At 37.9% G+C, this 16414-nt stretch overlaps 1 protein-coding gene across 8 annotated transcripts in view; it reads right to left on the reverse strand.

The window, feature by feature from the left end:
- Positions 1-16414, reverse strand: part of PPHLN1 (periphilin 1) — a gene marked incomplete at both ends in the record, with an annotated part of 97853 nt that overhangs the window by 65712 nt on the left and 15727 nt on the right. For 4 of the 8 annotated variants that reach the window (XM_084255364.1, XM_084255362.1, XM_084255361.1 and 1 more), the window contains 2 exons: positions 7910-7971; positions 10147-10311. In XM_084255364.1, coding sequence (XP_084111490.1) covers positions 7910-7971; positions 10147-10311 — 227 coding nt within the window. The remainder of the gene's footprint in view (positions 1-7909; positions 7972-10146; positions 10312-16414) is intronic. The other 4 variants (XM_084255366.1, XM_084255365.1, XM_084255363.1 and 1 more) reach the window with 1 other exon arrangement.

Genomic DNA, 16414 nt, shown 5'->3' on the forward strand with positions numbered 1-16414 from the left:
AGCTTCATGCATGTTCTTTCATTTCTAGTAACACATTCCCCATTAACTCTTCCTTTTAACTCTTATCTTTCCTTCAAGTTCTGTTGACATTATCGGATCTTGCAGGAGACCTTTAAAAAAAAATCCAGCACACGATAAGCACTTCTTTGCCTTCCTATACCACCTTGTGAGACTTCAGCACAATATATGATGTTATCTACTGTGCATCAATTTTACTCACTAGATAGTAAGCTAGTGACATAAGTGCAGAGGCCTACACATAAAAAACACTCAATAAATGTTTATACCACTGAATTAAACCACAGGACACATTTATAGCAGTTACTATATAATATATATACACATTTACAGCATTATATACTATAGTATATAATGATATACTATAGTACCAAAGAAGACAGAATTGCTATGATAAAACTAGAAATTAAATCTATTTTATTTTTAAAATATCAATAAATATTAAACTATTATAATACTTAATCAAAAATTTCTATATGAGGGCCTCCCCGGTGGCGCAGCGGTTGAGCGCTTGGTTGCGAAGCTGTCCGCAGCCTCTGCGGCGCCGGTTCGATCCCCGGCTGCTTCCCGGCCACCAGAGGAGGGTTCCGCATGGCGCGCAGACCTCTCCTGCCACCCGATGCTCCCCTCAGCAGTGTACTTCGGTCCTTCTGCCTGCTCTGCTCCCCGCTCTGGCTCTGGTGAATTCTCTCACCCTCCCGCGCTTCTGACTGTACCCAGTGCGAGAGAGAGAGAGAGAGAGAGAGAGAGAGAGAGAGAGAGAGAGAGAGAGAGAGAGAGAGAGAGAGAGAGAGAGAGAGAGAGAGCGCGCGCGAGAGAGAGCGAGAGAGAGGGGGAGAGCAAGAAAGCAAGAAAGAAAGAAAGAAGGAAAGAAAACATGCCTCTATAAAAAAAAAAAAAATTTCTATATGAGAACACAGAAAAACATCCAGCATTTTACAACAAATATTCTAGTGTATACATGGTGACACTCTCCATATTTTTAAATATTAATTCTTTAAATCAGTTCCATTCTAAGGATTATTCTAAGACTGAATAACTACTGAGGAAAATCTTACTGTTAAAAACAGCCTCATTCTGTCTAAATCAATAGCCCTTGGAAAAGTCTGACATGATCCTTGAATGCAAAATGAAATAAAGGGCCTCCCCGGTGGCGCAGCGGTTGAACGCTGGGTTCCAAAGCTGCCTGCTGCCTCTGCAGCGCCGGTTTGATCCCCGGCTGCTCCCCGGCTGCTCCCCGGCTGCTCCCCGGCCACCGGAGGAGGGTCCCACATGGCGCGCAGACCTCTCCTGCCGCCCGCTGCTCCCCTCAGCAGTGTACTTCGGTCCTTCTGCCTGCTCTGCTCCCCGCTCTGGCTCTGGTGAATTCTCTCACCCTCCCGTGCTTCTGACTGTACCCAGTGCTTGTATAAATAAATAAAATAAATCTTTAAAAAAAAATGAAATAAAGCCTAATATATTCCAAATTTCACCAACAACATGTTTTGAATAAAGGAAAAAAATCACTGTGTAAATGTAGAACCAAGGTGAGTACGTAAGGAAACAGCTGGAATATAAGTGTTGGTAAAGCACGTTGATGGGTGTGTGTTTCTGCACAAACACACATGTGCACAGGCACATCTAGTATCCACATCATGGTTTCAAAAAACCACTTTCCACTAAAGAGAAACCATGCTCCTTTGAGACATGTTTGTTTTAGGGCTGGGGCAATGAAATTAAAGAACCTGGACCATCTTGCATGAGAAAGTAAGGGAGGGACCAGAGAATGCAATGATCAGTAAAAGAAATAGTGATTCAGCAGTGGACTCCTAGCTATGACACCAAAAGCATTAATAAGAACAACAACAAAAAAATAAACAAACAAACTGGACTTCATCAAAACTGAAAATTTCCTACAAAGGACATTACAAGTTAAAAAAAAAAAACCTAAATGGGAAAAAATATTTGCAAATCATATATCGGTAAGGGTTTCGTATCCAAAATACTGTTAAAACTCAACAACAAAAATTGACAGCTTGCAATTCAATTTAAAAAATGAGTAGTGGGGGAGAGTTGGGCAGGATAGGAGATTACGGGGGGGGGAAAATTACAAAAAAGAAAAAATAAATAAAAATGGGCATCAATATAAATAGCCATTTCTCCAAAGAAGACAAACAAATGCCCAAGAAGCACATATGAAATGCTGTTCATCATCACTAGTCAACAGGGAAATCAAATCGAAACCACAGAGGTACCACTTCGCACTTACCAGGATGGTAATACTAACAGCAACAGGAATACAGTGTTGGCAAGGATGGGGGAAAACCAACAACTTCACATAGCTGATGGGAATGTAAAATGGTGCAGCCACTATGGAAAACAGCTGGGTGGTTCCTCAAAAAGCTAAACATAGAATTACAATGAAAACAGGGACTTGAAACAGGTAATTACATGCCAGTCTTTACTGCAGCATTATTCACAATAGCAAAAAGGTGAAAACAATCCAAATGTCCATCAGAGAATGAATGAACGAATAAACAAAATGCGGCATATACATATAAAGGTTATTTATTCATCAAAAGTATGAACTTTAGTAACATGCTAAATGAAAGAAACCAGACACAAGAGCATGACCTTGGCATTCAGCATGACTGCATTTGAGTGAATTACATAGATAAAATCACAAAGGCAGACAGGACAATGGAAGTTGGCAGGAGTCGAAGATAAAGAGGAATGAGGAATTACTGCTTAACAAGTAGAGTTTGGGGTGAAGAAAAAAGGCTTTGGAAATAGTGGTGATGGTGGCACAACACTGTACATGTAATTAAACATCAGTGAATTGTACACTTAAAAGTGGTTAAAATGGTATCTTTTATATTACATATATTCTACCACAAAAATATTTTTTTTTCCATCATAGGTGTCAACTTGTAGGGACTTCCAGGGACCAAATTTATTAAGCCTTGCAATAATGACAGCTATAATTATAATACACTGTGAGTCCACAGCAGAATTGTACAATCACCCATACTAACAATCCAAGCAAGAAACATCTATAGATGCTGAAACTAGTAGGTGAAGGTTGAGTGAGGATGGCATAATATAGTTGCAAAGTTTTTCCACACAAAACACTCATCAATTTCAGGAGAAAAGGGTAACATCATAATAAAGAAATTCTCTGGGCCCCATCTTCATCACAAGTGATAAAAGGGAACCAGTCAACATGTGCTAGCTAACAGGATACAACAAAACAAAACAAAAACACACAGCAGCACTTCAGGGACCGTCCCAGCAAAAATGCATAACCTGGATCTCATAAAAAGAAACATTAGACAAACCTAAATCCTAAATTGAGAAAGATTCTACAAACGTCTGCCCTGTATTCATGTTACCAAAAACATGAGCCATGAAAGTTAAGGAAAGACTAAGGAACTGTTGACAGATTTTAAAGAAACTGACAAAAATAGGACTTATAAGGCCAGATTACATCTTTTTTGCTATAAAGCACATTACTGGAGACATTAATGGGGTCTCTGGTGAAAGGAAACAGTTCTTTGAATTATTCTTGTAACTTTCCTATAAATTCAAAATTTGTCTCAAAAAATGTTTTCAATGTTCTTATACTCTTCCCACATACAAAGAATCATTGGGTCCACCCCTCTAAAAAAAACAAAGACTAGAAGGGTTTTCTTAACTGCTTGGAGACATACTCTCTTACCAATATACATAGCTACTCGTTTTGCTTGGTTTGTAAGTGCAGTGATTTATTTTTCCCAAAACAACTATTTTCTGTTCACAAAGTCTTTCAGATAGGAACTTAATTAAGAGCCAGGCTGACAGGCAACAGCAGCCAAAAAGATGCTGGTTAGCAAAAGCTTTACCTTAGTAATGGCATAAAACCTGAGACATTACTAAAGATACCCAAAAACCAAGTATAGGAAATTGCGGAGGGAGAAGCACTTCTGCTTCAGTGCCTTGTTTAACCTTCATAAAAATTATGTGTTTTTATGTTTGCTATTTAAAATTCATACCAAAACATAACTTTCATGAGAATAGAGATTTTTATATCCCCAGAAGCTAGAAGAGTACCTGACATATACCAGACATATAAATACAAACCAAATGAATATGCCATGTTGAATTTTATACCTTGAAAATGGACAAGAATCTTGCTTTAATTCCATGTTATGGTTAAGAAACCTGATCGATCAATTTCAAACAGTAGAACAAGAGTACAGGCAACATTCTCTGATCACAGAATAACTACAGTATATTTTGCCAGAATCAGTATAAAAATGCTATTCAGCAGAATCTATGGGACAGTGTTATAGCAGTGCTCAAAATTTCTACACTGTCCTTATATTAATAAATAAGAAAAACAGACTAAATATCCAAATGAAATGTTAGATTTTTTTTTAAAATGGAAAAAAAAGTGATATAGTTTTTTAGAGGCAAGCTGGAAATTTAATACACATTTGACCTAGAAATTCCACGCTTGACAATCTATTCCATAGAAACCAAAGTGCGGGGACTCCCTGGTGGCGCAAGGGGTTAAGCACAGCACTATGAAGCTATCTGCAGCCTCTGCAGCATGAGTTCGATCCCCAGCCCCCCAGGAAGCTTCTCACATAACACAGCAGATCTCTCCTATCTCGTCAGCTGCTCCCCTCAAGAGCGTTTGTCAGTCTGCCTGTTCGGTTCCCCACTCTGCCTCTGGTGAATCCTCTCACCCCCACACCTCTGGCCTGTACCCCAGTTCGTGTATGCATAAATAAATAAATCTTTAAAACAAAAAAAAAAAGAGGGCCTCCCTGGTGGCACAAGGGGTTAAGGCGAAACCTATGAACCTATTCGCGGCCACTGTAGCACAAGTTCAATCCCCGGCCAGGGAGCTACCATCATGGCGCAGCATGCATACCTTTTCTGTCTCCCCACTGCTCCCCTCAGCAGTGTATTTCAGTCAATCCACCAGTTCTGTTCCCTACTCTGTCTCTGGTGAATCCTCCCACCCTCCCCCCCATAAACCTCTGGCCTGTACCCCAGTTCTTGTATGCATGAATGAATAACTTAAAAAAAAAATTAAAGTGCTATTTCATAAAGACTTTTTTTTAAAGATTTATTTATTTATGCATACAAGAGCTGGGGTACAGGCCAGAGATGCAGGGGGTGAGAGGATCCACCAGAAACAGAGTAGAGAACAGAAAAGGCAGGCTGACTGAAATACTGCTAAGGGGAGCAGTGGGAGAGACAGGAGAGGTCTGCTGTGCCATATGGGTTGCTCCCTGGCCAGCCGGGGATCAAACTCATGCTACAGACGCTGTGGATTGCTTCACAGTGCAGTGCTTAACCCCTTGTGCCACCAGGGAGGCCCTTCATAAAGACATTATTACTAGGATTTATTGCAGCACTGTTTTGCATTGGAAATAGAGAGACAACTAAATTAAGTAGCATGTGCACATCATGAAATATTACTTGCCCCTTAAAAAGATTCAATTAAGGGCCTTCCCTGGTGGCGCAGGCGGTTGAGCACCATGCTGTGAAGCTGTCTGCAGCCTCTGCAGTGCCAATTTGATCCCGGCAGCCAGCAAGGTTCCCACATGGCGCTGCAGACCTCTCCTGTTGTACCTGCTGCTCCCCTCAGCAGTGTATTTCGTCAGTCTGCCTGTTCTGTTCCCCACTCTGTCTCAGGTGAATCCTCTCACCCTCCCACGCATCTGGCCTGTACCCCGGTTCTTGTATAAATAAATAAATCTTTAAAAAAAAAATCTGTTTTAAAAAAAGATTCAATTAAACTCACATTTATATGGACAATCTACAACAAAGGAGAAAGGAAAGTCTCTTCAAAAAATGGTGCTGAGGTCCTCCCCAGTGGCACAGCGGTTTGAACGCTGTGCTGTGAAGCTGTCCGCAGCCTCTGCAACGCAGGTTCAATTCCTGCCCGGTCAGGTAGACACCCACATGGTGTGGCAGACCTCTCCTGCCTCGCCTGATGCTCCACTCAGCAGTGTCTTCGGTCCATCTGCCTGTTCTGCTCCCCGCTCTGTCTCTGGTGAATTCTCTCACCCTCCCGCACCTCTGACCTGTACCCCAGTTCTTGTATAAATAAAATCTTTTAAAAAAAATTAAAATAATTTTAAAAAAAGTGCTGAAAAAATTGGACAGTCACATGCAGAAAAATGAAACCATACCACTCTCTCACACCATATACAAAATTTATTTATTTATTTATTTATTTATTTTAAAAGATTTATTTTTTTTTATTTATTTATACAAGCACTGGGTACAGTCAGAAGCGCGGGAGGGTGAGAGAATCCACCAGAGCCAGAGCGGGGAGCAGAGCAGGCAGAAGGACCGAAGTACACTGCTGAGGGGAGCAGCGGGCAGCAGGAGAGGTCTGCTCACCATGTGGGACCCTCCTCCGGTGGCCGGGGAGCAGCCCGGGATCAAACTGGCGCTGCAGAGGCTGCGGGCAGCTTCGCAACCCAGCGCTCAACCGCTGCGCCACCGGGGAGGCCCTATACAAAATTTAACTCAAAATTTAACTCAAAAACAGATGAAAATGCAAAACCAGAAACCATAAAATGCACAGAAGAAAATGCAGGTGAAACCTGTGTCTTCCATGACACTGGATTCTGTGATGTCTACAGCAAGGGAAACAAAAGCAATAATAAACAAATGGGGCAACAAACCTTCTGCACAGTGAAAGAAACTATCATTAAAATGAAAAGACACTCTACTGAGTGAGAGAAGATATTTGCCTATCACACATCTGACAAGGGGCTAAAATCCAATATCCAGAAAGAACTCCTAAACTCAACACAAGGAAAACAAGGAACCCAATCAAAAACTGGACAGAAGAGATAAACAGTCACTTCGCCCAAGAGGAGATACAGACAACAGACACATGAAGAAGTTTTAATAACACTTATCAGAAAAATGCAAAATGAAAACAGTACAACATTATTTAGCAGGAAAATGCAAGCCACAAAACCACCACTTGTGAGAATGGCCTGTATTAAAAAAAAAAAAAAAAAAAAACAAACAATAAAAACTGGCAAAGTGTAGAGAAAAAAGAAGACATGTACGCTGCTGATGGGAATGCAGAGTAACCCCATCTGTATGGAAAACAATACGGAGATTCCACAAAATATTAAAAATAGATCTACCATGTGATCCTGTTATTCCACTACTAGGTATCTACCCAAAGAATATCAAATCACTATATTAAAGGGATATATGCACTCCTATGTTCATGTTCATTGAAGCACTATTTACAATAGACAAGTTGTGGAAACAACCAAAATGCCCACTGACAGAGCAGTCAATTAGTAAAATGTGGTACATACAGAATGGATTACTACACAGCTATGTAAAAAAAAAAAAAAAAACTTTTGCCATTTGGGACAACATGGATAGAACCCAGGGAACTGTGCTAAGAGAATACGTCAGAAGGAAAAAGAAATACCAGATGATTTTACTCACATCTCACATGTAGAATACAGAGAAACTAAAAGAAGAGACTGACAAAGCTACATCAAAATAAACCCTAGAAATGACTGCAGAATGGAGGCTACCAGAAGGAGAAGGTGGTTGGGAGTGTGAATGAAGTGGGGAGGGGGCCTAATGGTTTATGGTGAAGGACCATGGCTGCTCTGGTGTGAGTATGGTATGGTGACACACATCTGAGTGTCAACCGATTCCCTTAAACCAAATAAAGTATGTTAAACCAATGTAACGCAATTAAAAAAAAATTAAAAGTTGTATAATGCCGGAAAAAATGATTCCAATAGAGTTAAACCAAATAACTTGGAGAAATTCTCCTAAGTCACTTATGAAGGTGCCCTGAGGTGAGATTTCAACAGCAGACATCAGAATATCGAGTATCAAGGTAGTTGCTATTTTATCTTTGTACCTGTAATCAGGCTGTCGGCTGGCAGAATGATCATCTCTTGTCCACCTATAGCCAGATTCATCCTGTAACATAAAAAAGTTACTTAGATATTCATGGATATTACTTTGGTCAAGCAAGATATATCTGATAGCACTAACAGAAAGTAATATCTAAGACCAAATGAGGCAAAAACACCTCTCTAAATTACCTCTGAGTTTCAAAAGCATAAAAAAAAGGATAGGTATATACTGTAGTAAATCATCCATTTCACCAACTAATTCAGCTGACTGATAACCCGTGGTACTATTTATCTCAATTAAATTGCATTAAGTATTTCGTCCATAGCCTAAAGAGCTTTACTGCCAAAGAAACATATAACAACACCCAACAGCTAAGGGCTGTTTGGAAAACAAAGGCTAAATTTAATCATGCACACATTTCTCAATGTTTCATTTTCTTCCCTTTCTCTAGGTCGCTCACTAATATTCAGATCCAAGCCCACCAAAGAACTTGCTAGAACTTGCTAGGTTCCCACTTTTCTTTTCCCACTTTGCCTCCCATTAAATACCACAATTGGAAACAATATAAGAAACTGTCACCCACGGATAAGCTGTATCAGAGTAAGGCAATAATTTTTTAAAATCAAAGGACATCTTGTCCTCTAAAATAAATACATTTGAAAGAATGTGTGCATTAATTCACACCCAACTCCTTTTAAATGACACATAGAACAATTTAACACATCAAGTGCTTATAATCAGAAAGACCGATCCTTATTAGCACCACGTGCTCTGCGAGCTCATCACTTTCCTTTTCGACATTAAATGTCAGCAAACAACAAAAAAAGCTCAATCGCTCTGGTAAAATATTGGATCAAGTAAGAACTCTGCTTCATATAACTGGACTTAAATATGAATTTGTGTCATGACAATCCTGAAGGCCTCAAAAGGACTTGTCTGCAAAAAAAGGAAACTGCATGAAGTGTGAACAAAGACAATGTGTAATAATAGAAAACATGATTGCTCCTGAAACACTATTATGCTACAAGGTTTTGGAAAAAATCATGTTAGTGAAGATTAAAAATAAATGGATCCAACAAATCCTAAATCCCAAGGCTACATTAAACTGCTACAGGGTGTTTGTAAGAGTAACTGTTTATTTATACAAAGGCCAAATTGTTTCTCCCTGACAGAATGGCTTCAGTGGTGCAATGCAGTGTTTTCAGGAGAGAGAATGCATGTTTATTTTTCAACACTGGACCTCACTCCTTAATGCAAGACACTTAAAACTGAAAATAAAAATCAACTCTATGAGAAATAAAACTGTAACAACCCAAACTCTAAAACCAACCCACAAAAGAAACAGTGAATAGTGTTGTTACCACTTCAGAAATGTCAAGGGTCTTTATGACCTAGCAGTATAAGAACCAGACTCCCTTTATGTTTCCACCCTCTGTGAATCACCTTACCTCCATGTCTTCAAGTGTAAAACACAGAAATTATTTCAATGGTCAATGTGAGGTCAAATTTTATTATAAACCGTCTGGATATGCACAGGCACATTACAAATTCGGAAGAAGAATGCTATAAACATGCCAGCTAGGTCAAAGGACTTGCATCAAAAAGTAATTTCAATCAAGCTCAATGGCAAATTAGTGTAAAATTAAATACATACTTCTAGATTGTTAAAGATGATCAAGAGATACAAAATATAAAAGAAATAGTAATAGCAACTCACATTTTTAAAATGCTTACTACAGAACGGGCAATGTTCTGGGCACTTTCTAAACTGAGTTAATAAATAAACTTTATTAGTAACTACAAGAAAGTGAGAATGAGTCTCAACAACCTTAGCCCAACCTCGCCCACAGCATTTCATGGTGATAAAAACCAAATGCAGTGGGCCCCCCAAACAGAGATGATTCCCACCTGCTCATCATTTATTGACAATCAAGGCAACAGAATACCTTGATACGGTTCTACAAATCCTTGCCAATTGAGGGTATTTAAAAAAGCAGGCTAGTTGGAATTTGTGTCATTTAGATGGAACTATCCAGCATGCCTACCCACTTTGTCCAGCACACCAAGGTCCTTAAACTACCAGTTCCTGTCTGACAGCTCCAGCCAGCAATTCAGCAGAGCATCAAACAGGAAGTGTTCATTCACTGCCTTCATGGCTAGTCACATAAATTTCAAAAATCACATGATTTTTAAACTTAAAAAAAAAAAACAATTAGTACATGGGGGAAATTTACATACTCCTCTGTGAGGTGGACCACTTCTTCGATCATGAGAAAAACTGCGGCCCTCGTCATAGTCTCGGTAATCAACATGACTGTAATATCTACTGTAGCTTCCTTCACCAGGTCTGTCTAGCAGTGGTGGTTTCTTTGGCACAATATTAACTACTCTATGGTAGCCATCCTAAAACAGACAAAAAGAAATATGTAAAAATCACTAACTTCTCTATTTGGCTCTGGAAAGGTTTTTTCAAAAGCACAGGAATTCTTATCCTTAATCAAATAAAGGTATAAACAAACAAAAATGCATTCATGAAATAACATAAATATAATAAGAGTAAGGCCTTCATATGGATTAAAGGAAATAAAACTGTTCAATGAAGTCAGATGTTTAAATTAACATGCAGCAATGCAAAAAACCCAGTCAGTAAAAGAAAACTCACAATATTATTTTACTTAAAAATAAACTACAGTAAGAATGTTACAGTGGTGTAATGCCTTGGTTGCCTAGGGATTTTAAAATTAAAACCATTTAAGATAATACATCTTCAGTCCACTAAACTTGAAGTACATTATCCAGAAGAAAAACAAGGTTTCATACTTAAGCAACAGCAAACAGGAAGGTAATATTGAGGTAGAAAGATCAAAGGGAAACATTTTGCTATTTCTCCAGAAGCGCTGGAGAGCCTTGCCTTCACACAGGTTTGGAAGCAAAACCCAAAATAAAATTTTAGGATAATTTTCAAAATAATACATTGTTAATGTATTACAGTTTCAGAAACTAAGTCCTTTTTTTTTACAGAAGTTGAGAAACCCGGCAGAAGGAGAATGCCTGTCTTAGATTAGTAGCTACAGTAAAACAGCTGAACAAAAATGGTGATTAACAGTAAAAACTAGAAAGCAACAGAACACATATCTATAAATAATCTAGTCTTGAGCATTCATGGTATGTCCAACAGCATCAGAGGATATATACGTGTAAGAAATTGGGAAATTATCCAAGTATGAGACAGGATATCAATATGAGTTTTAACTCATTTGACAAAATAAAAGATAAAGCACAACATTCAGGGCAGGTGACTTTACCATCCTAGACCTTAATTTCATTATCTGTAAATCGTTATTACTACAAATACCTACCTGATATTATTGTTGTGAGGAATAAATGACAAATAGAATGTAAAGCATTTAGCACAGTCCTACTATACATTAAGTGCTCAAAACGTTTGCTTTTTGATTACTTCTGCTACCTTAAGTGGAACATTAATTTCCTCAAAGTATCTATTTTCTTAAACAACTTTTTTTTAAAGATTTATTTATTTATTTATACAAGAACCCCGGTACAGGCCAGATGCGCGGGAGGGTGAGGATTCACCAGAGAGAGAGAGCCAGGCAGAACAGGCAGCTGACGAAATACACTGCTGAGGGGAGCAGCAGGAGCTGCAGAGGCTGCAGACAGCTTCACCTAGTGGTGCTCAACAGCCTGCGCCACCAGGGGAGGTCCTAAACAACTTCTTAATAGTAACTACAACTATCCAATTATTAAATTACTATGCCCTATTCATATCTTCTAATCAATAAGAAATTTGCCAAGGAGCTGGAAAAAATTAAATCAATGGTTTTTATCTATTTAAGAACTAAGCTGATGTATTTTTTTCCCTTGGGGATTTCCTGAGGTAGTTTCCTTCTTGTATGATTTTATTGAGTCTTCTGTAGACTACCTTTTCAGATATCAATTAAATGTAAATAAACAAATGCTGCACTCTTCAAAAATCTAGCACTGAGCCAAAATTAGCAACATTTCAAATCCTAAAATTCCATTCCACTATATCAACATTTATTTATAAAGGCATTTGAGAGATAGTAGGTGGGTAAGCATGTAAGTCTTAACATTTGGATTAATAAAGACCTTACTACTTTATAAAGCAAACTGCTCTTTTGTTCAACTGCCCCAATTACTAGAGAAGTATTTAAGCACTGGAAACTGTGTACGGTAAAACTTTCAAAGAAGTAAAACTGAGGGTCTCCCCGGTGGCGCAGCGGTTGAGCACTGGGTTGCGAAGCTGCCCGCGGCCTCTGCGGCGCAGGTTCGATCCCCGGCTGCTCCCCGGCCACCAGAGGAGGGTCCCACATGGCGCGCAGACCTCTCCTGCCGCCCGCTGCTCCCCTCAGCAGTGTACTTCGGTCCTTCTGCCTGCTCTGCTCCCCGCTCTGGCTCTGGTGAATTCTCTCACCTCCTGCGCTTCTGACTGTACCCAGTGCAAGTATAAAAACAAACAAACAAACAAACAAACAAATAAATAAATAAATAAATAAAACATGCCTCTATTAAAAAAAAAAAAAAGAAGTAAAACTGAAATGACATTTAGTCGTTATAGTTAATGGGTTTTTTTTTTACCAAATATTAATAAACAAAAAACAAAGTCAATCCAAAGTTGTAATCAGCAAAAGGAATAAAAACCTAAAGACAGTCGCTTGTATCTAACAATGAAGTTCAAACTGACATTTCCTTTATGTTTTCAGGAAGTGTTCAAACATAGGTAAATTATACTGTCTTTGCTTTGAGACATCTACTCTTAAAGAAAACCCTCTGGCTATAGAGAATAAATTAGGAAAGAACATGCCTGTAGAGTTCATGTCTTACCTAGACATACCACTTGAGATTTTTTTCCTTTGTTCCCATTAGGAGAGACAGAGATTCAAAATTTCTCTTTCAAAAGCTTGTATTATTATTAAGAAAGTTCAAACAGTATTCAGTATTGACTACATTCCTAGGTGGAAAAGCCATCACAGTTTGAAATTCTTGTATAAATCTTACACTGAGCTATCAACATGTCATTTTGCTCTCTGCTATCATAAGCACATAGGCTGCAGATACTGATATTTTGGAACCTCCACTTTGGAATTATCTTAAGAAATAGTGGCATCAGTACATACAAACCCAAAATAAAAATTGTAACTAAAAAGTTTTTAAGGATTATTTTCAGTTAACTTAAAAATAAACTCAATGGAGCTGAAATACATTTTAAGTCTTGAACTTGGACATAAAATCTCAATTTATCTAAGTGAAATCAATTTTTTAATTATTTTTTCTTCATTGTGAGAAATATCTACAATCCCATTAAAAGTTCAGAGTGGATCAACTAGTAAAACTGGAGCACATTTATGCCATTGTCAGTTTTCCGTATTATTAGAGGTTCCCAAAAATAAGCATAAAAACAACTAGATTTGTTCCTCCAAAGTTAGTATTAAGGGTATAATCGCTCAGAACAATTAAAAGTTTATGCAATTTATAAAAAAAAAATTAGGTTGAATTAATCATTTATGCTGAGAGAATGTAAAAAGCAAAAATTCACATAAAAACTTTGAAATTTTCTTGGAAAGTTATCTTCCTATGAAATCAACAGTCTTTTTTTGTGATCATCTTAGGTGTGAGATGAGTACTATGAGAAGGCCCTTGGAGTTTCTGAAATAAGGGATGTTCCCAGGATGCTTGTGCTGATGAAAATCTGACCAATTAAGATAAACATTATTTAAGTATTATAATTCTGAAATGTGAAAGTATGTGATGGTGGTGTCACAAATAAGCAATCATTTCTTAACTTGTTATAAATTTCAATTAATATAAGTACCTATTAGATGAAATGTTTTCATTTTATTACTGAAATGAAAAATAAAAGCACCAAGTATGATGGTTTGTTTGACTCAACATATAAATTTTTGTCAAATTTTCCAGACTAATATTTAGTCTTGTTATTAACTGGGTATAAGGATCACAAAATATTTCTGTAAAAACATTCATTTTCCATTGTCATTAAAATATACTCTACATCCACTTTAACACAAAAACTTTTAAAATAAAAAGTTAATATATGAATGCCCCCCAGCTTTTAACATCCCTGTGCTTTACAGATACAAATTGAATATTTGCATTTGAAATGTTACCTTGGATTTACTCCAAAACAATCTGTGAGGAGGAAAGTGGTGGCAGAATTTTAGACAAAATCAGAGGGACCAGGAATTGGTAACCGCCATGGGGAGGATTTGTCCCTGGGGAGTGTATTATTTTGCCTACTTTTAACTTCTACCCTCATAAAAATTCAGAAGCAACTAAAACACACAAACCTAACAGCAAAGTAACCACAATGGCACGTGTAAATAGTCAACTCCATTCCTTACTATGACAATCATCGTAATAAAAACACAGCCTCGTGGATACGACATCATGTTGGGCCTGGTCACTGTTATATTCCCAAGCACCTGCAACCTGACATGTACAAAGCACCACACCACACATAATGTATTTTCTACTTTGCTATCTCTATTTTAAAAAATTTTGGCGTCACATGCTTTTTACTAGAAAAGTATCATTATAAACAACACCTAATGAAGAGATACCATTGGTTGGCAGTTTTGCTTTCACAAGTTTGAAGTGTCCTCACCCTGATCCCTCTTATTTTGTGACATGGCATTTAAAACTTATTGTTTTAACTCACTGAATTTTCAGTGAAATACTGGTATTTCTGAGTCATTTCAAAGACTTTCAGTAATAATGAATCAAATATTTTACATTGTAACAGCCCCAGAACATTTAGGACATATTATGTTACAGAATATAGACAAGAATTGATCAGATCTCTCTGGAAACACTAGCAACAAAAAGAGGTAAATTCTTGCAATTCTGTCAGGTTGTTAGGGCAACCCCGATATTGAACGGGTTGCCTGGCTGTGGGTCCTCACCTGCGCGCTTACAAGGGACTTATTAATACTCCACTACAGGCATACACAAAAGGTCATAAAAGGTTTATTTACAAGGGAAAAGGAAATAAGGAAAATGTACAACTCAGGGAGAAAATAGGGAAATAAAGTCTTTAATGCGTCCTACCCGATCCACCGACCTGGAAACCCAAAAAGCACTCTCTGTGCTGGCCGGACACTGCGAGCTGGCGGAGAGTCAAAATGGGGGACTCCTCCAAAGCCCACGTGTCTGTCTTTATACCAAGTTGGTTGCTTAACCCCACCCTCAGGTCCCAGCCACCTTCCCTTTGATGGTGATGGGATTTGGAGTTCCCAGTGTCTTTGGCTTTGGCCTGGGGTGGGGGTGGAGTCCACAAAGTCTGTATGGAATTAGTTTTAGGACATCCTTTTCCCCCTGACAAGGTCAGTCAAGAAAACATCTCTATACAAAGGAACATGAAGTGAAAAACTTAGCAAACACTAAGATTTAACATTTCACATATGTAAGTTTCACATTTTAAAAAATGAATGTTATTTCTTCTGACTACTGCACTTAAGCTAATGATATGCTAGTTAGTTCATATAAAGTGTACAGTTGTCCACAATTTATTTTGAAAAGCATCAAAAAAAATTAGATGGATTAAGTGGATGGATAAAGGACTGATGGACAAAGATTTGATAAGCGAAGTTTAGTAAAATGCGAATAGTTGAATAGATCGGCTAAAATATCTAGGAGAGAGAAATAATCAATAACAAGAAACATTCAACTAGTGCAAGGAAAACTTTATGTACTTAATATGAAGCCTAGCGATATTAGTCAAATTAACTAAATGTGAAAAAGTAAAAATAAAATTTTATAAGTTCTTGACAGTTACCCTCACAATTCTCACTGCTACCAAGAGCAAAATATCTTTAATATATATTTGTTAAAGGAACAGAAGAAGCAGATACAACTATTTCAGCCTCCATTACATCATAACACAAATGTATAAGCACCATTTATATAAGTTGCTAAAGTTTGACCCTAATTCCTAAGCTTTACAACCTCCAAAAATTCTGAAACTGAAACCATTAAACAAGTCAAGGAAAAGGGACATATTATGTTCCAACTTCCATTAAAAATATTCTGAAAGACCGATCTGTCCTGCTAAGCTAACAAAATGAACTTCTACAATTGGAAGTTTACTGGCATCAAAAAGCCAATGTCACAAATAACACCCCCAGAGCAAATACAAAGATGTAAACCTACTTTACCTCAATAAACATAATTTGGGGAGGGGCATTCTTGTTGACATCTAAAAGTTAAATGTAAATGATCTGTGATCATCAACCCCCTGCAAATAGGGGATGTGTTTGCTTCCATGCAGCTCCTCTGCATCCTTACTCTTTGGGCTTTAGTCTCCTCTCTACCCAAGTTTAATTCCAAATAAAATTTAGGTGAAAGCACCTTAAAAAAGTAAATTTACAGATACAGAAGTTATTTTTTAAATGCTGTAAAGTGTTAAGATAAGTAACTACTTTCCTGGCTAATTTGGTGTGTTTGAAAACCT

The sequence above is a fragment of the Talpa europaea genome (assembly GCF_964194135.1).
Source record: "Talpa europaea genome assembly, chromosome: 15".
In the NCBI taxonomy this organism is placed as follows: Eukaryota; Metazoa; Chordata; class Mammalia; order Eulipotyphla; family Talpidae; genus Talpa; species Talpa europaea.